This window comes from Calonectris borealis, chromosome Z (genome assembly GCF_964195595.1).
Source record: "Calonectris borealis chromosome Z, bCalBor7.hap1.2, whole genome shotgun sequence".
Lineage (NCBI taxonomy): Eukaryota > Metazoa > Chordata > Aves > Procellariiformes > Procellariidae > Calonectris > Calonectris borealis.
The window spans coordinates 86842568-86870371 of record NC_134352.1 but is presented as its reverse complement, the minus strand read 5'-3'; the positions used below and the strand labels follow the sequence as shown (position 1 = coordinate 86870371).

General features: G+C 39.6%; 1 protein-coding gene across 1 annotated transcript; it reads left to right on the top strand.

The window, feature by feature from the left end:
* ATP8B1 (ATPase phospholipid transporting 8B1) lies at nt 1-27685 on the top strand. Its single transcript, XM_075136577.1, has 27 exons — nt 1-187; nt 3813-3910; nt 5219-5332; nt 5867-5965; nt 6072-6133; nt 6573-6645; nt 6741-6811; nt 8064-8146; nt 9875-10033; nt 10212-10300; nt 11060-11250; nt 12167-12375; nt 13232-13275; nt 13419-13575; nt 14757-14945; nt 15701-15813; nt 16295-16459; nt 16819-16930; nt 18073-18148; nt 18951-19083; nt 20240-20525; nt 21295-21518; nt 22459-22542; nt 23489-23734; nt 23989-24127; nt 25240-25370; nt 26282-27685. The coding sequence occupies exons 1-27, from the start codon at nt 7-9 to the stop codon at nt 26510-26512; spliced, it is 3759 nt and encodes a 1252-aa protein (XP_074992678.1). The 5' UTR covers nt 1-6; the 3' UTR covers nt 26513-27685.
* Nucleotides 27686-27804: the final 119 nt, after the last annotated feature.

Below are 27804 nucleotides of genomic sequence, written 5' to 3'. Positions count from 1 at the left end.
AGCAGCATGATCACAGAAAGGGATTCGGAGACCACCTTTGATGAGGATTCCCAGCCTAATGATGAGGTGATGCCATACAGTGATGATGAAACGGAGGATGAGTTGGACAGTCGGCAGCCTGCGGTTGAACCAGGGCAAAACCGAATCAACAGAAACGCCGAGGAGAGTCAAGAGCCATTGAAAAAAGGTAACGTTATGACAGAAACTTGATTTGGGTAGCAAATGATCCTGAATACAGAGGCTGAGCCATGCATGGATCAATTTGATTTGTGCTTATTCGTTAGGTAGGATTTGGAATGGTTTATGTGAATTTGTGGAGGAGTAACTGATGGCAGTTCAGTTTAACAAATGTCAGAATGAAAATCAGCTTCATTCCAACCTGCAAGCAGAGTTCTGTGCCACTGCTTGTTGCGTAAAGCTAATGATCTGCATGGTGGGTGACCTCATCTTAATTAAGGCAGCCCTAGATGTGCATAGCCTGTGGTCTGAGAACTGCTCGAACAGGACTTCAGATACTTGTCTTCCCTATCATCTGGAAACTTGAACCAGTATAAGCCAATTTGCTGTGTTTAGTCAGTTGGTTTGCATGTATTTCTGCTTTCTAAGTATTGTGCAGATGAGATTTCAGCTCCAGTGCTAATTTTGTGGCCTCATGATTTTCTTTATTTGCAGTAGTTTCAGAATTACAGAGAGATGGTTAAGGTGAGTAGGAGTTCAAAGAAACCCGTCAAGTTCAGTCTATGCTGCCACCAGCGTAGGAACATAAATGGGAGGAACCTCGCTAGCATGTTTTAGACATACCTGTTCTTAACCAAGGAACAGGTCCAAGGAAAGTCTGTAACTCCCCTACGTACATTTTTTTTTTTCAATGTTGCAATGTGAGTACTTTTTATTTAACCACCGCCTGTTCAGTATATATAGATTTCTTCCTGTTTGTGTAGCAATAGGGAACAGTTGATCACCTCTCACTTTCTAAATGCCTACTACGTGTTTTCATTTTATAACCACCTATTACATGTTTAGTTTTGGTGTTTTTTTATGATGACTGAGGTAACATAGTCTATAGAATAAACACAGTTTTTTCAGCCTCTCATCATCCATCATATTTTCTTGAGTTCTCATCATGACTGTTGCTCTCTCCCCCCACTCCCTCTTCTTATTTTATCAGATATTTTATTTCGTAGCCACAGTACACCAGCAACCACAGGTTTGCTTTGTGGCCTAGCATAAGCAGAAGGAAAAGAAAAAAGAGAGAAAGAAAACTAAAACAGGACCGCCTACACCTTCAGTTTTTTTTCTGAAGTGTGCTGTGCCTTTTCCTTTATTCTGGTGAATTGGAGAGAATCTGAAAGCAGGGAGATCAGTTTTGATTCTGCCTTCCAAAGGGTTCATAACTCCCGCTAGTTCAGTGTAACCACAAGTCTCTGCTGTCTATGCAGTTAATGTTACCCAAATGATTATCCAAAATATGGACTAGAGCTATGGATATGCCAGAGTTCCTTTGAACTCCGAGCTAGGGCAAAAGCTTTAAGGAGGTAAAAGATGTTACCATGCAGGCTTGGTAGGCCAGTACTCTAATCATAGAGCTTGTAAACAGTTGACAAACTCTGTCAGATTTTTTTTTTTTTCCTCTTTAGACCCTTTGGGGTTTTTGGTTTGTTTATTTAAATCCTCTTTGCCTGCTTTTTCTGGTTAAGAGATAATTCTCTGGCATAAGTTGCAGAATTTGTAGAATCTGCTGACTGGTTCAGTAGCTAATTATATTCAGGTAGTGCTACAAAAATGTCATCCTTTTTGCTTATTTTCTTTTTTTCCCTTCAACAAAGTCAGTTTTCCCTTTATGTTCCTTTAAAGATGATGAATTACTGATGCAGCTTCCCAAATATTAGGTATTACTTTAAACTGCTTGAAGTGATATTAATTTTGGGGAGCTTCCTTCCTGCAGGTTTTATTTAAGACCTAATTTGCCAGTTTTCCATCTGGGGTGCTAAGGTTTTATCAACACTGCAATGTTTTTGTGAATGTGGTGAAGAAATGTTCTTATACACATTTACAATTTCCTTCAGTCCTGTCATTAGTAACTTTCTCAATTCATGCACTTTAGTAATGCTTATCTTCTTTTAAACCAAAACCTGGTCCTCCAAAATTTTTTTGTGAATTTTGTGTAAGGCAGCTAAAACTCTGTGACTCGCAGCACTTCTATATAAGCCCTGACCAGAATGCACAATGTATCTTCACCATCTGCTGTATGTTTTCATTTATGCAGTCTTAAATACAAGCGCTACAGCGAGATAATTATTGCTCTACTATCTTCTCAGCTTGCAACCAATATGCTGGAAATGAGTTGTATAGTCACAGGAAAGATCCTGGATACGTCAAACGAGAACTTGCTTTATGTGTTGGATAGAAAAAAAAAGAGGCTTTGTGTCTGGATTTGAGTTTTTCAGTCTGAGTCAGCCTTACGGGACACGACTGCCTTTCAGCGGCCCTTCCAGCAGCCCAGGAGCACCCCCGCACCGCTTCCCCGCCGTCCCCGGCAGCGTGTGCCGGTCCCCAGCCCGCGCCTCTGCCTCCGGGAGTTTCGCCCCATCCGCGCTCTGCAGCGCTGCCCGCACTTAGGTCACAGGAATCCCGGGAAACCAGAGAGAGCGCCCATTACGGACAATCGGGGTTGGAGAAAAGGGGGAGATGCTTGGCTGATGAGTCAGGAAAGCTGAATTTCAGAGTACTGCTGCCTCATCCTTCCCAGGCAGGCAAAGCACGCCTGCGAGTCGGCTTGAAAACCTGCTGAATGAGTTCGGCGGGGAGTTTCTTTGATGTGGGCAGGGCCTGAACTGGTGGGTGTGGGTAGCAGGATTAATAGGGCTGTCGGTGATGCAGGCTGGAGCGCAGGAAAGGGATCTGAAGGATCTTGGAGGGAAAGAGGTAGCCTGTGAAAGAGCGGGCGTGGAAAATAACTTGACAGGAGGAGGCATTCTGGCAGTAAATAGTGGTCAGCCAAAAGCTATCCTAGGTGAACCCCATTTAAAGATGGACTTTGTAGGACTTAGATTAATGATAGGGACCTTAAGGTGGAGACGGATGATTTGTTAGCAAGTCCTCTAGAAACTTTTTCCTTAGGGAGGCTGTATGTCAAGTCAGGTTTTAAATGCTAAATACTGAAGGTGACAGAAGGAAGCAATATTGCTTAGCTGCTTTGTAAGCAATTTTATCAGCTTATGGTCAAAAACTTCAGAAGGCTGCTGCAGACATCGCTTGTTTAGTTTTCTTAAATTTTACCGCAAAATGTTCCTGAGTTTTCAAGCAATCAAACAAAATTGCTGGCTGAAGAAATAAAATGAGCACTTCAGATTTTTACTTTTTTTCTAGTTGTAAATGAAAACCATTGCACAGTATGGTTACATGAAATAATTGTTTTCAAAAGTTGAGTGGACCTTTTCATTTCTAGAAAGACTGAGAAACCCTATTTGGGGTGCTTAGTGCTTCACAGGTGTAAAAAACAAACAAACAAAAGGGGGGAAAGAAAGGAATTTAGCATGAATAAATGTTACTCTGATAGATTTTCAGTTTCTCATAGAACTCCCAAATTGTTAATCACCACTTCTTCCTACCTCAGATTACATTTTATGTGTTAATAAAGACAAATAGCCTGGAAACGTCTTGAAAACCTTTTTTTAGACTATGTACTAAAAAGCACGTACCAGTCTTGTTTCAATTGAAAGTACCTTTAAAAGATGGCATTTGAGAGAACACCTGAAACTGGCAGATTTGTAACAATCAGATGTTGACCCATTTTGTCTTGTCTCTTCCAGACTGCAGCTGGCAAGTTAAAGCGAATGATGAACACTTCTATGAACAGCCCCAGTTTAAGAGAACAATATTTCTGTGCTTCAAAAAAAGCAAATATGCAGTAAGTTTTCTTTTTCTCAATTATTTGCTAATAGTAGTTGTCAGGGTGAATACTTTCTTAATCTCAGTAAGATCTTCCCAACCACTGCTGATTAATGTAAAAGCCGCAATTAACACTTCCATAGGATTTCCATCAAAGGTGGGGAAGTATAACTGATTTTGGGTTTGTGAATGGAAAATCATGGTATCAAGAGACTTGTTTAAGATGAGATAGAGAATTAGAAGCTAGGTGTCCTCAGTCCAAATTCCAAGTTTTATCTGCTCAACTACGGCTGTTGCAAATGTCCGCGTAGGTGTCATCTTTCATATGAGAAGTCTCAGTGTAGTATTAAGCAACATCCTGATTAAGCTAGACTGGGACAGTCTTAAAAATAGACATTTGGGAATGTCTAGTCATTTAAACAGTGTCATTCTAAATCCACCTAATTATGATAAAGGAGACATTTTTATCTCATTTATCAAGACAAAAGGTTGAATTTTTTTTTCCCTGTTCCTAATTAACTTTTCAAAGTAATAAAGCTATGGTGCCTGTATGTGGTGCTGGTTTCGAGTCACAGAGGCTTGGGCTGCGTGGACTGTCCGGCTTTATCTGTGATGCCTTGGCTCATGTGGTTCCCTTGTACCTGCTGAGATACCTGCCTTGCCGACTTGAGGAAGGATTATCTCATGCATGAGTATGAACTTTTAATAGTAAAACTGCTACAACTGGAGCTGTTAAAATGGAAATCCCTCATGCTTGGACTAGGTAGTGACTGGCACTCATGAGACTCAATCTTTGCTGGATCTGACATTGTCCCTCCTGAATAAGTCTAATTAGCAGTCCTTTGTATCTGGATTCAGTATTTGTAGTTTGATGCCTGAGACCAATTATATGCCTAACAGTGAGTTGTGTATTTAGCAAATAATGTTGAAAGGCGTTACAGAGAAGATTGCCAAGGAGGAGGAGAGCACTGAAGTTTCCTCCCTTCTCTGTGCTCATCTGGCAGTGCCATGTGCACTGTGTCATTTACCTGGGGAGAGGCTGTAATCTCTCCACACTGTGACTGTGCAATGCCCTGTAGTCCTCGGTGTAGCTAAAGCTTCAGTCTGAAATGCTTTTTGGGGTATGTTAATGTCAGTGAAACAGACCTTTTTTGCCTTATCTCATTAAGACGGTGACCCATGTTAAACTGTTGAGGAAAGGTACAACTCTAACGAAGTTCATAGGAAAGATTTCACTAGTAAAATGCTTTACTTAAAAATATGCATTGTACATTTGTAATGTAAGAAGAATCTGCTGTTCTAAATGACGTTTGGTTTTCTTCAACAGGGAAATGCAATTAAGACATACAAGTACAACCCTATCACTTTTTTACCACTGAATCTGTTTGAACAGTTTAAAAGAGCAGCCAACTTCTATTTCCTCGTTCTTCTCATTTTGCAGGTAAGAAAGTTGGAGAGAATACTGTGAAGTGAATTTGAGGTACTAATCTGCTGAGCTGAATAATACTGATGACACAATTCAGTGCTATCCTGTCAGGAAATTGAAGGGTACTTTGTAAGGGACTGGATCTGAACTACTACAGAAACTAAGCCCATCTTAACAGAAATCTGGAAAAACCTACACTAGCTTTGTGTTAGCTAGGATGACCTAGTTGCAGAGTTCATGAATTTCGGGGGGAAAAGATGTTTCTTTTACTCTGTAAAACATGATGGCCTTAAGTTCCACTCACGAATCAGAAGGTCCAACAGAAAATATGAGGAACTACAATTGTTAAAGAGAAGCCGATGCTGAGGTGGGGCAGCACGGTCAAACTCTCCCCCAAGAATTTTGTTCATCTTCACAACCTGACTTAAAATTTTCTCTCTGATGTGTTGGTTTTCTTTCTTATGTTATAGTTGGATCACTATTAAAATGTCTCTGAATTGAGCTTGATTGATAATCCTGTATTGAACTGATTTTATTTGTCTTTTGTAGTCGATTCCCCAAATAACTACCCTGTCATGGTATACAACGCTGGTGCCCTTACTCTTGGTGCTGGGAATAACTGCAGTCAAAGACCTAGTGGATGACATTGTAAGAAACATGTTTTGTTAATATTAAAAGCAAAAAACCCCAGTGTTTTTCATTTCTTTAATTGTGATAGGCAGTAGGGAGTACATTCTCTACTCCTGGTTTTCAGGCTCGTCACAGGATGGACAACGAGGTTAATAATAGGATATGCGAAGTCATCAGGGATGGAAGGTTTGTACTGTTCCCTCCTTAACTTTGTAAGTAACGTTTGTTGCCTTGTTGCTAAGTTTCATCACAGATCTTAAACCATAGGTGATAGAGAAAGTTCAGCTTTTTGTTCTCTGTTACACGTCTGTGTGAAAACCTAATTGAAAATGGAAGAGAATTGCCCAAAGGAGTAATTTAAACTAAATTCTGTGGCACTAAATCTGTGCTAAGAGCAACTTCTTTGGAGAGAAGGACAGAAATTCAAATATAGGTGAAGAGGGAAGAGAAGAGGTAGGTTGACTTCTAAGTTACAGACCCCCATCTAAAAGTTTCCAAAAAGAAAAAACACACCTTACTAAGGTGTAACATTTTTGTACTAAGGAAAATTCAATATTTCAAGATTTATAGAGTGCATAGTGTTCTAGATTAAATAGTAATAATTATTAAACTATCTTGATATTAGGTTCAAAAACACAAAATGGAAAGATATTAAAGTTGGTGATATCATTCGTCTGAAGAAAAATACTTTCGTTCCTGTAAGTGCTTTAGATATATTTGTTTTATGTTTCTACAGAGTTCTGTACGAATCTTGACTTGGATTTATTTGATGCTTATTTATTTGTTGTTCTAGGCTGATATTTTGCTGCTCTCCAGCTCAGAACCAAACAGTCTCTGCTATGTAGAGACAGCTGAACTAGATGGGTAAGGCTTTATTTAAGGATTTCTTGGATTTAATTTTGGCTTACTGGTAAAAGAGCAGGAAGTGTGTATTTCAGACTCTACTTGTCACTTGTTAAGCCACACCTGGAAAACTGTGTCCAGTTTTTGATTCCCACAATTCAACGATCATTAAAAATTGGTGAGTGTCCACTGGAGTGCCACAAAGATATCTGAAGTGTTGGAGAAAGTGATATATAAAAAAAGGGTGAAGGACTTGGATTTATTCAGCCTGGAGAAGAGAAGGGCGATTCAATCAGTCTTCCAGTATCTCAAAGATAGTTACAGTGAAGATATTTTCTTCACAAGGATGCATATTGACAGGACAAGAAGCAATGGATATAAGTAGCTCCAGAGGAAATTCTGTCTGCATTCAAGAATAATTGTTCCCATGGTGGATAATTTTTACCATTGGAATAAGTTGCCCGGAGAAGTGGTGGAATTTCTCTCACTGGAAACAGTCAAGGCTTGGCTTGACAGGGCCCTGGACAATCTCATCTAATGTCCTGCTTCCAACAGGAGGTTGGACTGTTGATTATCAGAGGTCTCTTCCAATCTGGACTTTTCTATTATTTTAAACTTTTCTTATTCCCTGGCAGTGGGAAAACAAAAATACATGTTTTTCTGTGGAAGTTTTTCATAGAAACTGCTTAGATAGCATAAATCTTACTGTCTCTGTCATGTTGCTTTGTAAATGTTTTAGTTCATGTTGTCAGAAAAGCTAGTGCTGAATTCTTTTAGAGAAGTCCGTAATGATACGGACTTCACCTAATGAGGTGAAATGTTCCTTTTTCCGAATGAGCAGTGTATTCGTCACTCAACCTTTAGTAATCTTAAAAACAATGGCTTATAACAGCGTGTAAAACAAGGCTCTGTTTGTGTTGCAAAAGATTTGTTCTCTATTGGAGCTTTTAACAGTATCAGTTATTAAATATTGCTTTCAAATAACCATTGCTTCAAACTTAATTATTGCATTAGCAAAACAATAATTCTGAGAAGCTTCACTTATCTACAGTGAGCAGACGTAAAAGGGTAAGATTTCACTTGTGAAGAAAAGCAGCCAGTGTAAGAACTAGTCACATGCTTCGTGAATGCTTCATATTCATGGAAATGCATGGCTTTGCCATTGCTTCAAAATAGGAGGTTGGCATATTGATTTGCTTAATTTAATTTTGTTCAAACTTCTTCCCTATATCCATATTTTCAATAAAATGACCTTTTTATCCTTTCTTCTTAGCGAGACTAACTTAAAATTCAAAATGGCACTTGAGGTAACACACAGATACCTTCAAGAAGAAAGTGCGATGGCAGACTTCAATGGTTTGTACGGTTATATTCTTATAACTATTCAAATGTTGCTCAAGCAGTTTATAGGACAAGTAAATAGAACATGGGTGGGGACGGAAGTGTTGCCAATGGTGCTTGTGATTCTGCAGTTAGTGGCTTCCTGGCTTTTGTCACGCAGCTGCGTAAGCAAGTTGCACAAAGAAATCTGCGCTGCTGAGCAAAATATAGTCTGTCTGAAGATGAGACCTTTGCCATGAATGAGCTATGGCACACGAAGCAGAGATGATGGAGCCCTTTATTAGTGTTTGCCTACCTGTTTTCTTTGGAAAAAAGTATGTTTGCTGCTGGGATTGGATCTGGAAAATATCTTCTATTGTCCTTTTCATATTTATCATTATGATCTAGCCGCTTTCTGTGCTTGTTGTGGAAACCTGAAGGGCAGAAATCCCTTCTTTTACTGAGATCTGACACAGAGTTTTATCTCAAGCTGAATTTTTTAGCAATCCTAAAATTGCAAATGGTTTAAAAAAAAAGGGGGGGGGAGGGGGGAAAAAGGGGGGAGAAGGGGGAGGAAAAAGGGGTGGGGGGAAGGGAAAGAGAAAGAAAGAGACTTAAAACAGAGTGACATGGAGAAGTAAGCAAGTAGGGACTGTTCCTGGTTTCCTCTGGTATAAGAACTGAGAAACATAAAGTGAAATGAGCAACTGACAAATTCAAAATAAACAGAAGGGAGACGCTTTTTCACACAAGAAGTAGTTAGGCCAAAATTCAGAGTTTGTCAAAGGATGTTGTGGATGTAAAAAGTCTGTGCTTTCAAAGAACGTCTCTTGAGCAAATTTATACGGAAGGAGAGCCTGCCCACAAAGACATCGGCTCTGGTTCAGGAGTTCTGTTGGCTGCAATTTGCTGCGAGACTGTGAAAGCGTTTCAGTGGCCTGCGCCTGTAATTTTACTCTTCCTTGCACATCTACCAGTCTTGATGAGAGACAGGGATCAGGGCTAGAGACAGAAGTGTTTTGGCCTGAAACTGCCATTCTGTGCTCCTCTGTAGCAATCGGTGGTTATGCTGACATTTACATTTACTTATTTATTTCTGAAACACAGTTTTGATAATGGTAACTGCAGCATGAAGCAAAATTTTAGGGTGAGCTCAGTTTTGGGGATGGAAATGTAAATATGTAGCATCGAGTGCCAATCATAAAGTAGGCAGTGGGAATAGGGCAAGTCAAAGTAAAATGTCACTTTTTCAGCTGCAGTATTCAGGTATCTGCGCAGTGTAGCAATGCACGGCGGCAATGTGCATCTGTAGCAACGTATTGCATGAAGGTTGTCTTCCCCTTGTGGGATCATTGCTAGTAAGTCTTCAATGGCAAAATGAACTGAACGCTGCATTCATGCTAGAGCGTAAGATCCAGAGACATACGCTCTTGTAGGCAGGCATTTGTTAAAACTTGAGAAATATTAAAAGAAAAGGTGAACAAAAGATGCCCTATTTGGCAGTAAATACTGCCTGTACTGGTCTTGGTGCAGAAATGAATTCTTTCTGCTATTTCAATCTGGAAAGCAAAATGCCACCCTAAGATACCGTATTTAAAATATCAGTAACACAGCACTGAATATTTGTACACCCTAAATTTCAAAGAAATGGTTTATTCAAAAAACCAACCTCATGAAGTAAAACTACTTCTGTGGTGGGTGCAAATCAATGCATTTTTATTTAACTGTTGTATATTAAACATATTCTCCTACAATTTTTTTTAGGTCTAATTGAATGTGAAGAACCTAATAACCGACTGGATAAGTTTGCAGGAACATTATTCTGGAGAAACGTCAGTTATTCACTGGATGCTGATAAGATTTTGTTACGTGGGTGTAAAATCAGGAATACAGAATTCTGCCATGGAGTGGTCATATTTGCAGGTATTTATGAATTGAACATGTGTCATATTTACCAACTAAAAGCATGCCCTGTAGAGTGAAATGACGTCTTTATCTTATAAACATTGACTGTATTTTATGTCCCAGTTTTGCAAAATAGTAATACTAGCACTTGTTTGTGTATTGTATCTTCCCTTTCTTTTTTTTCCTTTATTTTTAGGTGCTGATACAAAAATTATGAAAAATAGTGGAAAGACGAGATTTAAAAGGACAAAAATTGACTCCCTTATGAATTACATGGTTTATACTGTAAGCCTTTTTGTCTGAAATTCAGATGTTTGAGTTCATTTTAAAGTGCATAGAGTGAATGCACATTTAGGAAACTTTTTTGTTTTGTTTTGGTGTAATAAGTATGTTTCCACTTTGCTTTGACCTGATGAGTTGGGATGAAGTAGGAGGGAATCTACAAAGGTGCCTTGCTGTTGGCAGAATCTGCGACCCTAAACTGCAGGTGTAGGGCAGCCTACATGATGTGGAAAAACGCTTCAAACCCAGTGTTGCAGGTGCTTCTGCTTGTCTGCACTGAACGGTTGGACAGAGACCTGAGGACCCCGGTCCAGAGGTCCGTTCAGCCTGCAAGGTTCAACACCTGTGGGTTTTGTCCTTGGCCAGAACCCGAGGGGTTGTGTATGAGGAATACCCCCTGCCCTACAACCTGCGCTCTACCGAGTGTGGTTCTCTGGGACGGGGAAAGAGGAGAGAGGCGCTGGCCTGTTGGCAGGCAGAGGCACTTAACGCAGCACGATTGCGGTTCTGTCCCTGTTCCGAGCATGTTCGCATACCCTATTCGCTGCCTGCTTAAATAAACGTAAAAACATGAAAATAGTGCTTGGGGAATAGACTAAAATTAAACCCAGATGATTTGAAGAGACCATTTTGTGGGAAAGGTTTACTCCCCTTCTTCTTGCTTACAAATAAATGTAGTATTCTATTTTGAACATGGAGATTTGGAATTTAAGTCGAGGAAGTGTTTCTGAAGTGTCACAGGCCTCTCTGTGTACACTGTAGATCTTTGTCGTCCTCATCCTGCTGTCGGCTGGCCTTGCCATTGGACACACTTACTGGGAGCAGCAGATTGGCAACTCGTCGTGGTACCTCTACGATGCACAAGACTTCAGTCCTCCGTATCGTGGCTTTCTTAACTTTTGGGGATATATCATTGTTCTGAACACCATGGTTCCCATTTCCCTCTATGTGAGGTAGGTAAATACCTTGGCCTTTAATAGCTGAACTGGTGATAGGGTTGAATTACTTAACTTCTGCATTAATAGTGAATGGACTTAATTTCCTGTTGGTGGTAACAAATGCAGCTTCACATTGGATGACGACGCATATTAATTCTCTGTCTTACTGAGAAGACACTGGATACATTCACCCTCTTCACTGAGATTTTACAAGAAAGTGATCTGTATTGCTTTCATACAAAATCATCACTCGAGGATCTTTGACTCGGAATTTAAAGATACCAAACTCTTCTTACAGTATTAAGCATATTTGTTCTACACTTCAACTAAGGAAAAAATTCTCCCAAGCAATGATCTCTGCCAAAATTGGAGGCTTGATCCTGATAGTATTTAACTTCAGTCTAATTCTGCAGTCATAGTGCATGAAGGAAACTACTTGGAAAAAAAAATTAAAATGGAAAAACTGTATTTTCCAGATTTATTCTCAAAAGAGAGGCCTCACTGTTCCATGAAGTATGAATAATTTTGCCTTTGCCAAACCTGTCTGTAACATATTTGAAGTCATCCAGCCTTCTATCCGCTCTTCTCCAAATTGTACTTAAAATGCTATTCCCAAGTGGGGTTTCTATTTGTTATGGGAGCAGCACCATCGATACTTCTGGCTTGATAAGACTGTAGAGGCTTTTCCCCAGTTACTGCGGTGTTGTTGAAGCTGAGCTGTGTGCTCCGACATCAGTTTGAGTGGCCTGTGTAGGGGTGATGGTGCTCTGTAATGTGCTGGTAAATGTAATTGTTTTGTCTTAAGCTCCTGGGCTATATAAGCAATTTGAGTCCTGGAATATAGTCAGAGTCCCCTGGATCTGATGATATGTCATTATTTTGAAATATGAGATGCAGCTGGGAGTGAGAAAATTCATTTTATTTCATTTAGCGTTGAAGTGATTCGTTTGGGCCAAAGCTATTTTATAAACTGGGACCTGCAAATGTATTACCCTGAGAAGGACACGGCCGCGAAGGCCAGAACCACCACGCTGAACGAGCAGCTGGGGCAGATCCACTACATCTTCTCTGATAAGACGGGAACGCTTACACAAAACATCATGACGTTTAAAAAATGTTGCATAAACGGCCAAAGATACGGTAAGTCTGTGCCACACTGCTGCCCCTGTAGTGAAAACCATGGCTAGCACAGGAGCTCTGATTTATGACAGGAACACAGGGGAAGGACCCTGCAAGTCCCTGTATAGCACAGCTGGCAGCCTCTGACCAATCTATATAAATGAGTAGGAATTTTAATGCTTGCTTGAAATTGGGTGCACATGAGTCTTTTTAGTTTCAACTGAACTTCTGTGAGTTAGCCCTGCCATTGAGTAAAGCTCCAGTAAAATTTATTTGTTGGGGTTTTCCCACCGTTTTCCCCTTTAAAAAGGGGAAACTCATGGACCTGAGTGGAAACTTCCAGTAGAAAAGTCAGAAATGAGTAATTTACAGAATGCTTTACTTCTGGTAGAAACACCTCAGGGACAAAATTTATCTAGAAACAAATAGGAAAATTTAACAAGAACAGCAGTTTTTCATTTCAGTGTTAGTTACTTCCATTTCCAATCTTGTCTGGATTTCAGTATTTAGAAGATGCAGCATATGTGCTCCAAAACTATTGTTTGGTCAGTTCAAATAACAAAGAACGCAGTGTGCTAGCGCCATGTGCTTTTTCAACATCCTAACTCTGAAGAGAGATGAGGAATTTCTGACAGTGAAAGCTGTGTTACACCAACATGGATGTTTCATGACAATTCCACCGCATGCTTTTTTTCTTATATTTGCTTTGGGGTCACTAGTATACAAAGGTGCTGCGGCTGTGAAAGAACTTGCTTTTTTTCAAATCTGAGCTGTTCTAGTGCGGTAGATATTCTATATGTTTTTTACTTTGTGAGTGAGTTGTAAAAACTTCGTTACTCTGTCCCGTGCCTTCTAACTGATGGTGCTTGCATTGCAGGAGACTGCCGGGATGGAGCAGGGCAGCTTCAGAGCCACCCAGAGGTAGGTCGGTCCGATCTGGCGCTGAAGGCACTGCGGTCTGTGGAACAGGGGACGTTCCCTTGCCAAAGTGTCAAGAGATGCAGGTAGGCACAAAGCAACTGCACATGAGATAACTCAAACTCTCCCTTCTGTTTTCTAAGCAGCAAGTGGATTTCAGCTGGAACATGTACGCAGATGGAAAGTTCTCGTTCTATGATCACTATCTGATAGAGCAAATAAAATCTGGAAAAGAGCCAGAAATTCAAAAGTTCTTTTTTCTGCTTGCTATTTGTCACACAGTCATGGTTGACACTTATGATGGTGAGTATGTTTGGGTGCTTTTTTTTCTTGTGTAAGGGGAAACAATAATTCAGATCCTCTCCTTGCACAAGGAAGAGGTCTGAAACTACTGCTAATCCCCTAAGTGAGAAGGAGTGCTAGGCACTTAAATTAAACAAAAGCAAGAGCTGGTGCTATTCCCTGTGCTGAACTTATCTGACCATTTATGGAAGGAGGACTGTCTTTATGACAGTTACAGTTGTGGCAAATGCGCATCTTAAATAACAGCAGATTTAGAAAGGTAGGGGAATAGTTTATACAGAAGTCTTGTGTTTTCATGTTATAGGTCTTCTCTCTGTTCAAATATATCTTTAAAATCTCAAAAGCAGAAACCTCGAATAAAATGAAAATGACACTAGCATAGTCTCCGGTTCCACATTACATCTGTGAAAGTACAAACACATTTGGACACTTGTTTTCAGTGTGGAAAAAAAAGCGTTTTCAGCATGAGGGTTTCACGCCCTTACTCCTTGAAGCACAGCGGCATGGACGTATACAGATCATGTATGTCTGTCCTAAGAGTATTGGCAGCAAATAACCAAAATGAATAACAAAAATGTGACAGAAACTAAATTTACAGGTGAATGGCTATTGAAGAATTCATGAATGTGAAAAATAAGGTTGGAAGATTCAGTTAGAATGAAGAGTAATATGGCTTTACTCCTACCTTTGCGAGATCTTTGTGAAACCGGCAGTCTCCTGTCCTTTCTTGCTCTTCCTACTAATGTTTTTGGGGTTGTTTCCAGTACATTATATTGGTGTCTGTGGCCAAGGATTTGTCTTTTGGAGCTTCCTTTGAAAATGCTTAAATGAATGCATTGAGAAATTAAGATATTTAAGTTACATTTGTTTTGAGACAGAAAAGTTATGGTTTTTGCTTTTGTACCTGGAGGGAAGAGGGTTCAGTGACTTACCCCGTTTGGAAAGTACAGGTAATAAGAAGGAGGGGGTCCCTAATCCCTCTCCTCCGTGTGCACTGCTATCTGGTGCTGCAGCAGTGTATTAGACCTCCCTTCAGAAAAGGAAAGGATGTGGCATTGCATGTCCAGCTCTCAAGTACTCTGAAGAATGGGTGTGAATTTTTTAGCTGTGGTGTCCGAGTGCCCCTGTAATGCTCAGGTATATCCTGGCTTTCTCTTCTTTTCACTGTTTCAATGACACAGGCCAGCTCAATTACCAAGCAGCTTCCCCAGACGAAGGGGCCCTGGTTACGGCGGCCAGAAACTTTGGCTATGTTTTTCTTTCACGAACACAAAATACCATCACTATAAGTGAAATGGGGATTGAAAGAACTTACGATGTCCTTGCTATCCTGGATTTCAACAGTGACAGAAAACGGATGTCTGTCATTGGTAAGCTGATTACAACCAACATTTACAGAAAAAGTCATTTGTATTTCATAGGTGAAAAAGTACGTGCAAGGGAAGTTGAAGTCAAGAATTACGGCTGTGTTACGCACAGCCCTATGATAGATTTTAATCCACATAGCTCTGTATAGCAAAAGAGAGGTTTCATAATTAGGTGTGAATGTGTCCACTAGACAGTCCTGGTGTTCGGACGTGGCCTCTGCTGAAGACAATCTTAGGTCCCTTTAGTAGAAGCTTGAAGAAATGCTGCAAAGATGATTTATTCCCCTTTTTCCCCAGAGAACAAACAAGTTATATGTTCCTCTAGCTATTGGACACTAGGTATGCAGGTTGAGGGATAAATAGCTCTTTAGTTTTAATTTCAACTATCTTTAAAGAAGTCAGTCTTGAATCAGTTAGAGATCTGTTGTTTTTAAGGCTATAATTATGGTGCATTATCCCTCCAGCGTATGTCTCTGCCCAGCTCCTATGGGCAAGTGAGATATTAATACTGTATGAAGCATTATCAAAAACGTAGTCATTGGGAGTTTAAATATTCTCTCCTGTCACGAAAGAGAAGAGGAAATGCACTTGTCAACCAAGTTACTTAATTGAACAATATTAGAGATGATGAAGAAGAAACATGATCTTGTAGTTTTGGTACTTAACGGCAATAGACTGAAAAATCTAATCTGAAACTATTCCTTTATTTAAATATGTACTCTAACATTTTGTCCAACCTCTCATATTTTACTCCACAGTAAGAGAATCAGGTGGAAATATCAGGCTATATTGTAAAGGGGCTGATACAGTAATTTATGAACGGTTGCACTCAAGGAATCTAAAGAGAGAAGCTACAGAAGAAGCACTAGATGTACGTTTGTATTTTATATGCTATTTTTAAATGAAAAATTGTTTATCTGTGACTATAATCTAATTATTAATTTCCTTTTCCTAAGCTATTAAAACAAATGCAGACCTATAATTGGTTCTACAAGTCATCCCAAACCTGAGAAATAATCAAAGTGATAGAAGTTTTCATGCATGTTCTTAAAAATGCATTCATTGTCTTTTCCTGAGAAGTGAACTTAAATTTTGTTTACATGCTTTTTTTTTTCATAGTTATCAGTATTCCAGATCACTCCACTCTGTTCTATTTGTCACCTCTTCAGTCTTTCTCTTCAGACTGCCTTGTGAGGTATAATTTAATTTTTGGCATTTCTGAAATACCCAGGACTAATTGTGCAGTCAGATTTGTTTATCAAGACTTATCAAATGCTTATGATCTTAACTCTTATGTTTAGATTGCAAATTAAGAGGTTTGGGAATATGTTTTTTTTTTAACTATTTTTCAGATTTTTGCAAATGAAACTCTTAGGACGCTCTGCCTGTGCTATAGAGACATTAGTCGTGATGAATTTGAAGCATGGAATAAAAAGTTTATGGAGGCCAGTGTAGCTACAACTAATCGTGATGAAGCTCTGGACAAAGTATATGAGGAAATAGAAAAAAACTTGATTGTAAGTCAAACTTTAAATTTTTAGTGTACTTTTATTCTTATCTAAGAAGAAACAGATCTTTTTGAAAATAAATCATCCTTGTTTATTAGGACATTTTGATTTAGATCTTTTCAGTATTTTTTTGGCTTTAGAGCCACGCCAAATTTTGGAGTTTAATAGAATGAAGGGAAATGTATTTTAGTACATGTATTTCAGTGTAGTCACTTCTATATGCAAGAGTTTGTCTTTACTGAATTCTTAGCTTGAGCTGTACCTTGGCTTGAAGACATATCCAGGGTAGTTTCATTCTCTACTGAAAATAAATCAGGTTTTTATAGATGTTTATCCTACTAAATACCTATATTTCAAATATCTTCTAGCTGCTTGGTGCAACAGCTATTGAAGACAAACTACAGGATGGAGTTCCAGAAACTATTTCCAGACTTTCAAAAGCAGACATTAAAATCTGGGTGCTTACTGGTGACAAAAAAGGTGGGTTTACTTACAGCCAAAGAGCTAGTAAAAACAGGATAAGGGGTAGAAGATAAACTGGGACAAATGCACACTAGAAATAAAGCATGTGTTTCTAGAAAAGCTGAGTTTGAAAGTCCGTTTAAATCAAAACTGGAGGAATTTCTACAACGTGCAGAATTTCATCCTAGCTGTTCCCAGTCCAGAGTTACTGGATGGGCTTCTGTGTGACTTCTGTTCCTCTAACAGATTTAGCCGAGATGACTGATTTTGTGACTGTCTTCTGTAGGGAAGTATCCAGCTACTGCTTTTCCCAATGCAAAGCAAATGCAGGACAGCTTGCTTTTAACATCAGAGGGCAGGTACCAAAGCTGTCTTTTTACAGAGAAAATTTACTTTTCAGATAATCACAAGTGCTGCTGACAGAGACTGATTTGCTTTTCTTTTGGTAGTTGCTAGTCTGCAGTCCAGCAACACGTTTTGTTAAGTCAGTTCAAAAAATGGCATTAAATTTGTAAGTAAGAATGGCTGTACTACAGCCTGGATGGAGGTGCAGCCAGACCAGCATCTCTCTGACGCTGGCAACAGCCTTGGTTCAAGGAATCCACAGTTAAGGACAGGGCAAGGTAGTGTGGCATACCCTGTGGTTGATTCTTGCAATGCCTTCGGAGTAATGGCGCTGACATGGAGACAGCATCTCCATCATCAAGTTAAATAGGCCCTGGTAGATCTTTCTTCCATGAATTGGTGATAGACTTTTCCAGGTCACCAACAGTTTTTGCATTCAAAACACCTTGTGACAATGCATTCCACCACAGTAATGTACATTTCATAGGAAGCGTTGCATAGGAAATATAATTCCCTGTTGTTGACTTTAAATCCATTGCCCACTGCGCCTTCATTGCCACACAGTAGTTGTATGACAAATAATTGACAAGCATTCTCCCAGCTTCTCTGTGCTATGTATGATTTTTTTTTTTTCCCCCTGTTCATCCACACTGTGGTAATGAAAGGGAACTTCTCATACTGAAACATAACTTACTTAAAAATAGAATTAAAATTAAAAATTACTTAAAAGGACTTCAGGTACTTCTGGCTGCTCCCAACAGTTACTCATGACAGAACTTTAAGTAAATATTTTCCTCTCTTATTTTTTATTGTAGAAACTGCTGAAAATATTGGATTTTCTTGTGAACTCTTAACAGATGAAACAACAATCTGCTATGGAGAAGATATCAGGCAAGTGAAAAGCACAAAGGATTTCTTTTGTGGGAATTAAAAATTTTTAACATTAACCCAGCAGTAACATTGGTTTGTCCCACAGTGACTCTTCAATGACTGAACAGTATTTCTTGGCAGTTGTTCAGCTGTACGTTGTCTGTTTCTTTGCTTTTTATGGAATTGTAATTTTACAAGGCAGCCTCTTAATTGTGGGTAGAGGTGGTGATATCCTATTTGCAGGAGGTTATACATTCTAGGTCAACAACTGTTGACATGAAATTTGTCCTGTAGCTCAGACAAGTCTGGAGCCCACCTGGAGTGGGCTAAGCAGGTCTCTCCCTAGTCCAAAATTGAGTACTTGCCAGGTTTTGCTCTCACTGCCTGTCCCTGAACTCCAGCATTACCCCAGCTGGTCTTTCACCCTATCCCATGCTCCCACGCAGTACAGACCTATGCTATAAAAACACAATGGATCACAAGGTATTCAGCGCTTAGTCATAAAGAATTTGTCAAAATGGTTAGACCCAAGGAAAAACAACATGGGGCTGGGAGGAGAACTAGGATCTTGGAACAGTGTCAGAACTATTCCTGACTCGTTTTTCCAAATTTTTCCTTATTTGCAAAACAGAAAGGATGTCAAACCAGTGTGATCCTCTTTTCACTGTTGCTCTAGCACTGCTTAGAACGTTGCCTAATATGTGGCAAAAAAAGTCCTTGCAGCATGTATGGCATTTCTTTCTTGCAGATTTTCAGTCTGGGACTGATACAGCTTAAAGTTTATCCTTGATTTTTCTATTATAGTATCCACCTCTCTTTCCAGTGCTCTTCTTCAAACTAGGTTGGAAAACCAGAGGAACAGAGCTGGATCAAGTACACATTCCTCTCTAAGAATGAACGAGCCCTTCTTCCAGGGTAGTAGAGATCGTGCTTTAATAATCACTGGCTCCTGGTTGGTATGTACAAAAGATATTCTCCTGAGAATTTGAGATTTTGGGGGTACCACCAAGTCACAGTGTCCTTCACTGAGGACTCCGTTCATTTGTCTGCTTTGCTAAACCAATCAATGAAAATTCTTTGGCCATTGTGCCGCCAGTTGAACACATCTGTTTGGTATTTTTGGTTTTGAAGGTTGAAAATAGTGCTCAATAAAACAAGGAACGTCTTGGGCCTTTCAAATCACTCTGGTAGCTGCCATCAAAGTAAAGCCAAGCCCCTGCAAAAGCACAGTCTGATTTTCAGCGTTTTTATTCTTTGTGGGGATTCTGGTCTAACGGAAAAAAAATGAGAAGGAGATTCTGCCAGTGCTACAGGATGCATGGCTTCCTGTAGGCGCAGAAATCGTGCTTGAAATGAGAGATAGGAGTGAAAGCATAGAAACAAAAGACAAGTTTCCTGCTCAGTCCTGCAATATAGTGCTCTGACAGGAGCTTAGAAAGCAGAGAAGAGCTTTTAGCAGAGAGGTGACTAGCAGTAATTCCGTGACTATTACCCATCCTGTTGGCACGCTGATCTTACGGACATCTGTAAAGGAGAAAGTCCAGTGAACAGCTAAGGACCATCTGCCACGTTTCAGTGTTCCAGCCCTAAATCTTTATTTTGTATAAAGAAATGTACATCTGTGTATAAGGCATAGGAAGCAGGCTGGGGATGCCTAAAGGTAATCTAGCAGGAGCATCAGATAAAATTGCAGGTCTCTGTTACCTCCTACTCCAGCTGAACCGCCCCAGAGCTAACCTGGGTATTTATAGGACACTTCCACATGTGCTGGGCATGGTTGTGCTTCCTTTAGGAGATGAGGAAGTAGGAGGGAAGTTTAAATACCAGAATGTTTTCAAAAGTGAATTAGTTCCCATCAGAAGAAATGTTCCTTTGAACTCTGCAAGAAGTGCTGTGATACTAAATACAATCATTTTGCTTGTGTTAATCCCACCAAGTACATTCTTTTCATTGTTTCTGTAGCTCTTTGTTCACTTGTCTGCACGAGCATTTTATTAAAATGCTATAAATGGGTGATGGGAGCATAATGAAGTTAAGTGTGTTGTATAGGCAGTACTTGGAGTGCAATTTGAAATAGAGTAGAAGGAAACATAAAATATTTTTGTTACACAGAATGAAATCCTGCTAGAGAAGAAAAAGAAGAAAAATAAACTTAAACTGAAATTCCCCAGAACAGCAGAAGAGAAAAAAAATCAAACTGAGAAGAGAAGAAGGGCTGAAGCTTACAAAGAACAGCAGCAGCAGAACTTTGTTGATTTGGCCTGTGAATGCAGGGCTGTGATCTGCTGTCGAGTGACTCCAAAGCAGAAAGCCATGGTGGTCGAGCTTGTGAAGAAATACAAGAAAGCTATTACTCTGGCTATTGGGGACGGTGCCAATGATGTAAACATGATTAAAAGTAAGGCAGCTGTAAAACTTCTCTCAGTAGGAAAGACTTCTTCTGGGCATTCTTCTGCAGTGTCTTCGCTATTACTCTTTGTTCAGAAGACTCTACCATCTATTCCATTACCCATGTTAACGTCACTTGGGGTTTGTTAGCTTCTATGCCTGTGCTTTCCCTTTTTGAGGAAGCCCTTTATGAAATGGTTAGTGGTTTTTGCTGATGTATTTTAGCTTTTTCTGTAGACGTTCCCTGAGAAGGCACTTGAATTACATCTGTTACCATGTTGTGGGTTACAAAAGTGTAATGTAAAGAACAAAGCAATAGCTTAGCTGCCCCTTCCTTGGAGGTATTAGCTGTGCTGTATTGCAACTGGTACTCTTTGAACCGCTTCCTGAGAAATCCCACTGAGAAAGAAACTTCTGGGATATGGTTTATGTTAGGAGTGTGTTTGTAAACTACCTGGCCAGTTCGTTCAGGGGCTTGCTTGCTTTGTCTCATCGCTTAGTTCTCCCTTGGTCAAATTTCCCAGCGTCCATTCTGACGGAACAAGCACTGAGAGAGAATCCAAGCAACGATGGAGACGTGAGCAGTAAATAGCAGGGCAAGGAAGGGCTTATGCAGTGTTGTGTTAGTCTTTAATGCAGCCTTTGTGCTGTATACAGAAATAAAATGAGGCAGGAGAACCTGAAGCAGAGAATGGGAATTGATAGAAGATTTGCCCTCAGTCATGTTGTTCCTCTCCCTTTGTTCAACACAGTGTGTGGTGTTTGTTTCATTAACTTAGCTGCCCACATTGGAGTTGGAATCAGTGGCCAAGAAGGGATGCAAGCCGTCATGTCAAGTGACTACTCTTTTGGGCAATTCCGCTACCTCCAAAGACTGCTGCTGGTCCACGGACGATGGTCTTACATTAGGATGTGCAAGTTTCTAAGATATTTTTTCTACAAAAACTTTGCTTTTACACTAGTCCACATCTGGTATTCCTTCTTTAATGGCTTTTCTGCCCAGGTAAGAAGGCATGCTCATGTGTAATATTAACAAGCAAATCTTCCTTTTTGTCAGTGCAGAAGTGATGGGAACCTGAAGTTATCATCAATAATTTCTGCAGGAGAATAGGGGATAACTACTAAGCTAGTTAGTTACAAGCTAAGCAGTTGGTTATGATTTCAGAACACTAATGTCAGTATCATGATTGTACAGGGAGGAGGGGAGGAACAGATTATTATATAGCCATTTGGGAAACCTTTCCCAACCCTGCTACTTAAGATATTCCTAGGTGAAGTGAGATGGTGCATGTATATATCAGTAGGAAACCAAACTCATTTTTTTTTTATCTTGGAACTGCTGGCTAGGATAGCTTGAAACGTGCTTGTTATAACTGGCAGTGTTCAAAGTTCACATAGCATTGATAGGTTGTGTTGAAAGGACTTTAAGAGTTAAGATGCATCTCCATGGGCATAACCAGACGACAGGAAGATGTCATTGCATGTACCAGCAGGGAGGGTTAGGGCTGCAGTCACAGACAAGCAGCCCTGCCTGAGGTTAATGCTGTTTCCTGTGATGGAAACTGTGGATGCCTAGGACAGAGCAAAAAAAGAACATAAAAAGAAACCAGGGTTCCCAAACTTGTGTGTGAGATGTCAAGTGCTCATTGCAGTCACAAGCGCAGCTGTGCCAACCAGAATGACGCTTAGTGTGAGGTGTTCAGTTTTGATAGCGTTCCAGGTCAGGTACCTCTGATGGGTTGTAAGGAGTGGGGCAGCTTAATACAGGCTAAAAATAGTTTCAACAGAGCTTTGAGCTAAGGTGCTGCTTGCCTTTTGGGTAAACACTGAGACAGGTAATTTAATGCTATAGTAGAGCATGTGTGAATTTTCTCAGGAATTGAAAGGAAAAGGTGTAATCAAAAAGAAATCATTAACTACTGAAATTCCTCCTCTTCTTGCAGACAGCTTATGAAGACTGGTTCATCACGCTGTACAATGTATTGTATTCTAGTCTCCCGGTTCTGCTAGTTGGCTTGCTTGACCAGGTATTCTCCATGTTGTTAACAACAGATGAATCCAAAGGCATCTAACATCAAGTCTTTAATTACACTGAAACTGGTTGCTTTGTTCTATGTACAAGGCATTTTGGGGGTTTTGTTTGGTCTTTTGGTTTTTAAAAATGTATTCTTCCCAGTGTGTAAAGTAACAAGAGACAATAAGCAGAGGGTTACTGAAATAGCCAAAGGGTCAGAGGTCTTCAGTGCTAATAATGTTTGTTAAAAATATTTCTAAGTGCCTGCTATTCCATGACATCATTCACACAGCACAGCAACAGGCAGCTTTGTTAATGGAAAAGATACTCCTTGCTTACCCTTCTGAGCTGAAGATGTAGGGACTGCACAATTTTAAATGACTGTATTTGACAGGAAGTCTTGGTGTGTAGCATTTGTTTTAATTCAGTGGGACAAGTGCTTTTGCCTTTTCCGCTTGTTTTTCCATACAAGGCTTACCTGCTGACTAGGCAAATCAATGTTTCTGCTTTCTTTTGTGATAAAAGCTAAGAAATAAATTCAGAACCAAATTAAGCTCTCACTCGAGTATTTGTTAGAGACTTAAAGTCAGGACATGCAATGATAGCCCCCATCTTCTGCTTATTCACCGTGTAGGGAAAGGACTGCAATGCAACACATAGCTGTAAAGAGCTGTGCAACTGTGGACGTTCTTGTCTTTGCAAATAATGGGCTAAAAACTTAGAAGCCTGGAAACGGATTATGTGACAGCTTTGTGAGTGATGTCTTCCAGACTTGGTTCTTCCTAGTTGCATGTATTACTCTGCAAAGTCCTGCTGCCCACACTGCTATTTGAAAAGGAAAAGAAATCTGCCATTTCCTTTGGGACGTTGTATAGTTGAGCTTCTTACTCTTCAGTGCTCACACTGAGACCAAGAAATCGCAGCAACTTTGTTTTTTTTTCTTTTCTCCCTCTATTAAGGATGTGAGCGACAAATTGAGTCTTCGGTTCCCTGGACTGTATGTTTTGGGACAGAAAGATTTACTTTTTAACTACAAGAAATTCTTTTTAAGTTTGCTTCATGGAGCTATAACTTCATTGATAATCTTTTTCATACCATATGGAGCTTACCTTAAAACTATGGGACAAGATGGCGAAGCACCTTCGGATTATCAGTCATTTGCTGTCACAGCAGCATCTTCTCTTATATTTGTCGTCAATTTTCAGGCAAGTAAGCTTAGCTTCCTGATCTCTGTTGCTCTGAAAACGCTTTCTGGTCACGTTTCTAAATTTGTCTACTAAAACTGCAATAATATGCAAAAAGCTTCCCCTTTCTGCCTTCTCTCTTCTCTGTTGATGCTCTCTCTCTGGCTGACGTGTAACTGCATGAGAGATGACTTTGCCAAAACGCTGTCAGTCTTCAGAGTGGTTGACATTATTTTGAGTTAATAAACTAATTTGGAGCTTTTGTTTGCTTTCAGATTGGCTTGGATACATCTTACTGGACTTTTGTTAATGCTTTTTCAGTATTTGGAAGTATTGCACTTTACTTTGGTATTACATTTGACTTCCATAGTGCTGGAATCCACGTTCTCTTTCCTTCTGGCTTTCAGTTCACAGGTCAGTCCTTGTGTTTCGTGTTTCTTGTTCCTGTCTCACACAGCTTTGTAACTTGAGCAGAACGATGGCCAAAATGGCATGAACCTGATGCCTGTGAAAGGAAATGGTGTTAAATGCTAACACACTTCCAGGGAAGGGTTTTGTTTATGTTGGGGCCAGGTTGCTTTATTGTAATATTTATTTTCTTTCAATGAAAATAAGCTGGAACTTGACGTTGCCCAGCAGTAGGAGTTCGCAAATGAAAACTAAGTTAAAATTGGTGGGGCAGCTTAAAGCAAAGGGAATGCGATGATCTGGCAGGGTATGTGTTTGCCAGGTTGCTCTAACTGATCAGTGGAAGGTAAAAGCCCAAAGTAAGACAGAGCCAAATGCTGTTAGCAGCTCCTTGGGATTTTGCTGGAAGTCCGGGGAGGTGTAAGTAGCAGCCATTAGGAAATTTTTTTCTGAGGAAAACTCTGCTTCCTAATTTTCCTGGTGACAAATCTTTCTTACGTTGCCTTGGATCTAAATGCCCCCCCCCAAAATAACAAACCCCCTCAATTTTATATTCTCATTTTTAAGCTGAACCAAATTGAAAAAAGGTAATTCCTCTAATACAGTGTTTTTCTTTGACCTTTATAATGTTTTACACTTTGTAACTTCCTTCTACCTGAATACTTCATGCATTTCAGAAGTTTATAAAGATGTGACTGCTACTTAGTTTGATAGAAAGTTCTATGAGATTGGTGTTTGGCTACTAAGTATTGCTTGCTTTCTAGACCACATACATACCAATGATACCAGGAGGAGTTTTTCTTGCTTTGCATGTTTTAAAGCAGAACAAAAGCCATGCATCTCAACCAAGCGTTTGTCTTGCAGCCTCCCATAACTCTTAAAAGGGCTTTGACATGAATATGGATATGTTGTAATAGAAGTGCTTTATAAAATTATTTCCTATTATGCTCTCTTCATAGTAGAGTCTCTGAAGAAAAGCTTGATGTTGTGATACACAACAGAATACCTGGATGTTAGGTCATCAGGAAAGAAGCTGTGGCTTTTAGTATCTTATTTGTGTTTTATAACTAGTTTACTTGATCTGTCATAAACTAATTTTTTGCTCTTTTTATTCCTAGGTACTGCTCCAAATGCTCTGAGACAACCGTACCTCTGGCTGACCATAATTTTATCAATTGCTATTTGCTTACTTCCTGTAGTGGCACAGCGTTTCTTATCAATGACAATTTGGCCTTCGGAAAGTGATAGAGTGAGTAAAGTCTGAAGTTGTTTTGGTTGATTTGGCATGATTTACTTACAGGAGTCAGTATTGGTGCTAATATCAGAGATAATTGAGCGTGCCCTAGGAAGAACTACATGAGGCTGGAGCTCGGGTCCCGTGGGCAGGGAGGGTGGCAGCAGGGCTTTCCAAAGCCCAGACTGAGCCTGCCTTCTAGCTGGGTGACGACGGGTGCTATGACGTTTTGCCGTCCAAAGCAGTGTGTCACTTTGCGGTGTTCTTATTTCCCCGTACCTTCCTTGTGTGCTTCTGTGTGATGCAGAGGTACGGGTACAAGCTCAGCACACAGTTCAGTGCGGGCTAATTCAGCGTTTGTCTTGGCTGAGCACTTGACTTCGTAAAACCACAGAAGCCTACTTTGAAGCTACTGATGGCCTAACTTGTTTTTATTTGGGCTGTGTTGGAGTTCCATTATTATCTGTCAGAATATAGTGGACAGCTTTTGTTTGCCTCTGTTCTGCCTTGAGCTGGCAAATAGCGTATGGGTATGAAAATAGTTAAAATTGCGGTAGTGTTGTTTAAAAAGATATTAAAAAAGATATTAAAAAAGATATTTAAAAAGATATAAAAAGATATTAAAGTGCCAGCATGAGAATACAGGAACACCTTTCAATTACATATCTTCAGTCCACTTCAATGAAAGACATTTAAAGATAAATTAAAATAATGAAGTTCAAAATAATACAGTAAGTCTTCCTGAAATGGTGATGTGTTACTGCATATATTCTTGTTTCTAACAAAATCAAATTTAAACAAAAGAACCCTCCTTTTAAGCAGTTTGAGGATGTAAAAAAGTATTGGCTTGTTTCCCCAGACGGTAAATGCAAACAAGCTGTTTTCCCTTGTAATCTGTAAACTAATCTGTCTTTGCATGCATGAAGATTCAGAAGAACCGTAAGAAATTCATGGCAGAAGAACAACAGTGGAAGCGAAGGCAGAGTGCTTTTCGCCGAGGGATATCTGGCCGTCGTTCTGCTTATGCTTTCTCCCACCAGCGGGGATATGCTGATCTTATTGCTTCTGGACGCAGCATACGGAAGAAACGGGCTCCTTTAGATGCAGTCTTAGGCAACAGTGTGACAGAAGTCAGAGATGCTCGTGACAAAAGCTGATCTACTGCATTTTGGGGAGAAGCTTTTTATCCCAATAATTGCACAAAAATTTTTTTTTTAAACAAACTCAGGATATTTTTGTAACCAAATGGCATAAGGATGTGAAGATTTTTATGTTTTATCACAGAACTTCCTGGTTTTGGACTACTGGAAACATAGAAAGGCCAAGAGTTTTCTACGGAGCTACTAATCCTTGTGCAACTGATTTCTGTTTGATGTGAAAGTGAAGGATATGTGTGCTAGGATATGAAAACCCAGCATTGTAATTTTTTTTTTTAGTGATGCCTGGAATTGCAAACTTTTTTCACATTTTAATAATATGTTGGTATAAAACTGCAGCTACATTTCATATTTTGTCTTTGAAAGCAAACTGCTAAGTAGCAGTTATCTTGTGTGCGCCATTTCATGAAATTGCACAGTTATAATGGCAAATCAGACGATCACTCTTTTGAGAGGGCCCTAGATATTCTCATCTGAACTTGTACAGCTGAGGGTAAGATACATCTGGTGATAAACTTTAGTCAGTGTCAGATTTTATTGGGAATTCTGACATTTACAGGTGTGGTTTCTGTTCCTTTCTTTCTTCAACAGTTGACTACAGCTTGCTGCACTAAATTGAGAGAGATCGTTCTTTGCATCTTGTTAGTATGAGTGATATGCCGTTATTCCTTTCATAGCCAATTCCTTGATTTCCCCCGGAATAAAGAGATCCGAGTCAATAGTTAACAGAGTTTTTTCCTCACTTGCTGTCTGTTTCTCTGCCTGTCTTTCTTTCCAACTCTAGAATATGTTTGTGTCTACTTATACAGTGTATTTATGAACAGATATGTCTGATCTCTGGAGAGCTGCCCTTTGAGCTGGCAAAAGTTTGTTCATTTCAAGCAGTCAGTAATGGATAACTAGAAAACAGTCGCTTGTAGGTGGAACATACTTCACTTGCTAGTGAGTCAATTCTTACAATGTAAAAAGTGTTTTTATGAGAGTCCCTTTACATTTGCACATATTTTTACTCTTCAAGTTGAGATGTATTAATGTTTCACTTATATCTACTTCCAACTCCCAGACTAAGGTTGATTACTGAAATGGTTTTATAGTAAAAATCATGATATACAGCTCTTGTTCAATGGAGTGTACATTTCAAAAATTTAATGCAAATAAATATCCTAAAGTTTACAGCTTCTCTTCTAATAAGTATATGGGTAAGAATAGAAGTGTGAGAGGAGTTTAAGTAGGAAATAGAGATAACTAATCTCTCATTGAGACAGATGGGTTTGGTCTTTAAAAAAAGAAAA

Excerpts from the sequence above, each read along its gene's own strand:
- ATP8B1 (XM_075136577.1), top strand. The coding sequence starts at position 7 with ATGATCACAGAAAGGGATTCGGAGACCACCTTTGATGAGGATTCCCAG. Across the intron at positions 6,812-8,063 it reads GAGACAGCTGAACTAGATGG|CGAGACTAACTTAAAATTCA; the intron begins GTAAGGCTTTAT and ends CTTTCTTCTTAG. Across the intron at positions 13,576-14,756 it reads CATGGTTGACACTTATGATG|GCCAGCTCAATTACCAAGCA; the intron begins GTGAGTATGTTT and ends TCAATGACACAG.